This window comes from Etheostoma spectabile, chromosome 9 (assembly GCF_008692095.1).
Source record: "Etheostoma spectabile isolate EspeVRDwgs_2016 chromosome 9, UIUC_Espe_1.0, whole genome shotgun sequence".
NCBI classification, from domain to species: Eukaryota; Metazoa; Chordata; class Actinopteri; order Perciformes; family Percidae; genus Etheostoma; species Etheostoma spectabile.
This window is the reverse complement of record NC_045741.1, coordinates 32,143,221-32,146,164: the sequence shown is the minus strand read 5'-3', so window position 1 is coordinate 32,146,164 and position 2,944 is coordinate 32,143,221. Positions and strand designations below refer to the sequence as shown.

General features: G+C 48.7%; 1 protein-coding gene across 1 annotated transcript; it reads left to right on the top strand.

The window, feature by feature from the left end:
• Window positions 1-229: 229 nt before the first annotated feature.
• LOC116695864 (Krueppel-like factor 2) lies at window positions 230-2,490 on the top strand. The gene is made up of 3 exons (XM_032526387.1): window positions 230-694; window positions 1,071-2,088; window positions 2,296-2,490. The coding sequence occupies exons 1-3, from the start codon at window positions 617-619 to the stop codon at window positions 2,469-2,471; spliced, it is 1,272 nt and encodes a 423-aa protein (XP_032382278.1). The 5' UTR covers window positions 230-616; the 3' UTR covers window positions 2,472-2,490.
• The last annotated feature ends 454 nt before the right edge of the window (window positions 2,491-2,944 follow it).

The window sequence follows — 2,944 nt, the reverse complement described above, 5'->3', positions numbered from 1 at the left end:
AGCGCACCATGTCCAAATGCGTAATACGCAGGGCACCTGTAGCATCCCCCATTGCTCTTTGAGGGAAGTCTGTGTGCCCTTTTAGTATCGGTTTCGTTGCTGTTTTTCAACAACGTGTTAATTGCTTAGAAATATTTCAGTGGTGCTTTCTCTCTCTCTCTCTCTCTCTCTCTCTCTCTCTCCAGGTTTGGCGGAGGGCGTGTCCTTCACTGGAAGGTTAAGTAGCTGCCCGCAGAGGAGCAGAGAGAGCATTCCGCATCTGTCCTCCTCTGACTCTCTCACCACCTCTTTTGTCTCTGAGTCGCAGGAAAAACTCGGACTTTTATACCGCGGCTAAATTTAGGGGGCTGTCCGGTACGCAGCGCCCCCATCCTGGACGCGCTTCCTTCCCCCAGCTTCGCATTGGTCCGATTTGCTCTTCAAACAATATTTATAAGAAAATCTGCTCCTTCCAGACACACAGATGCACATGAGTGAAGAGCAGCAGCTCATCGGACCGCAGAAGAAGCAACGAGCTCTCTAGATATTTTTTTCTGGAGACTCCGCGGACTCTGGTGATTTCCTTGAAAACAGTATTTAAGGAAGTTTTTTCTACTTTTTTTATTTTAAATAACGCATGGAAATGGCCTTGAGTGGGACCATTTTACCATCAATCTCTACATTTGCCAACCAAAAGGAGAAATGTTGGGAAGATGTAAGTTGCGCTGTTATATATTTACACTTGTTTTGAAAAATGTTCGTTACAGACGTTTTGATTTAAGCACATCATTTAATGCATTTGTTTGCTTGTGTCACCCTGTCATATAAGAACAGATACAGCTAGTCCTTGAAAAGTTTTTAAAACTTTTGAATTTTGCTTAGATCTGGGCATTGCAATATGTATTTACGTTTATGTAAATACGTTTTTTATCCTGCCTTGGTAGTGGGCTATTCACCCTCTCACAGTGCACTTTTGTTTTTGAGCAATTTTATAGCAGTGAATATTTTTAATAAATTATGTGAAAGTAATGTGAAAACCTCATAAGTTGTTCATTTTAAACTCATTGGGTTCTCTCTCCCCCTCGCTCCAGAGGTGGAAGGGCTATACGAGCGGCGTCGCGCTCAACATGGACAGCAGCTTCCTCGGCAGAAAAGATGAAGAGGACCTGGATAAGTTCTTGGATCTTGAGTTTATTCTCTCTAACACCAGCGTGTGTGACAGTGCGTCAACTGCAGGTTCCGGGGCAGAGTCCTACCGGCTCCAGGAGTCCGGGGTGTCCGTGTATCACCAGCAGCAGCAGCAGCAGCAGCACACCGGAATGACCCAGCAGCCGGCCAATTACGCATCTGTCCCAGACATGAACAGTCCTCCTCCCGTCTACAACAGCCTGATGGCGGAGCTCCTTCGCTCCGACGTGGACACCAGCTTCCTCCCCGGGGAAAGTCCAAGCATCCAGGGGAGATTCCTCATCAGCTCCGCGCCTTTCCAGACCACTCAGGATTTATACCCCGAGCATCCAAACATTAAAGTGGAGCCCGCTTCAATGGACACGTACGGACCTGTCATGGGTCTGGTGCCTCAGAGCTGCACCAAAGTCAAGCACGAGGGGAGCGTCTCGTGCATGATGTCGTACGAGGAGCAGCCGCGGCTGGCCAACTCCCCGCAGGCAGCGGTGGGCAGTATGACGCCGCCTCTCAGCCCGGACGACCTGGTGAGCTCCGAGTGCCCCCAGACCCAGATGTGCACCGCCACCTCGCTGACATTCCCACAGAGCTTCCACCCCCACCACCGCTGCGCCTCCGCGGGATTCCCACACCCGCACACGGGCATGCAGCTCCCGTTCCCCGTGGCGCACCACCACCACCACCACCAGTTCCCCGGTATGTTCGGGGAGGACGCAGCCATGGGCATGCAGCAGCCGGCGGCCGGACAGCGGGTCCTGCTCACCCCGCCGTCCTCCCCGCTGGAAATGATGGACACCAAGCCGAAGAGGGGTCGCCGGTCTTGGCCGAGGAAACGGACTGCGACGCACACGTGCACTTTCGCCGGCTGTGGGAAGACCTACACCAAGAGCTCCCACCTGAAGGCGCATCTCAGGACGCACACAGGTACAGTAGGAGCCGCATGTTGAATGGAATGAACCTTTTTTTTCTGAAAACCTTTATTTATTGTGTTTTTAAATGCATTTTATTCATCAAAAATGACAATAACAGCCATTGCTTTGTGAATTGCATGCATATCCAACCCGTCATTACCTTGCCTTCAAACTATGACGTCACTCACGGTTGTTGTTTTTTTTTTTTGTGTGTTTATAGGAGAGAAACCATACCACTGCAGCTGGGAGGGTTGCGGCTGGAAGTTCGCTCGTTCCGATGAGCTCACGCGTCACTTCCGGAAGCACACCGGACACCGGCCGTTCCAGTGTCACCTGTGTGAACGGGCCTTCTCCCGGTCCGACCATCTCGCCCTGCACATGAAGAGGCACATGTGAGGAAAAGACCGCAAAAAAACAAAACATGGCGCAGACAAGGACTTCTATGCACCGCATCAAGCCATAAAAAGAACTGTTATGATCAGACATAGAAGGATGCTGTGCAGATATATAGACGCAATATCCTATAGGAGTATCAACTATAGGAGTATCAACTATAGGAGTATCAACTATAGGAGTATCAGCTATAGGAGTATCAGCTATAGTGATGGCATGACAGCATAAAGTGCCATACAGTATGATGAGGCCACTATTGACTACACTGTAAGACCTATAGGTATATTATAGGAATATTATAGTGATTTTTCATCGGGGCAATAAGGGGCATGACAATGATACGCCCTCGAGTTATATTTTGTGAAAAGATTTATTTAAATGTTATTTTTGAGACAAACAAAACCACAAAACTAATAGGGAAATACAGCCAAATAGACAGAAACAGATCATTCTGTTCAGACTAAAACCTTTTTTTT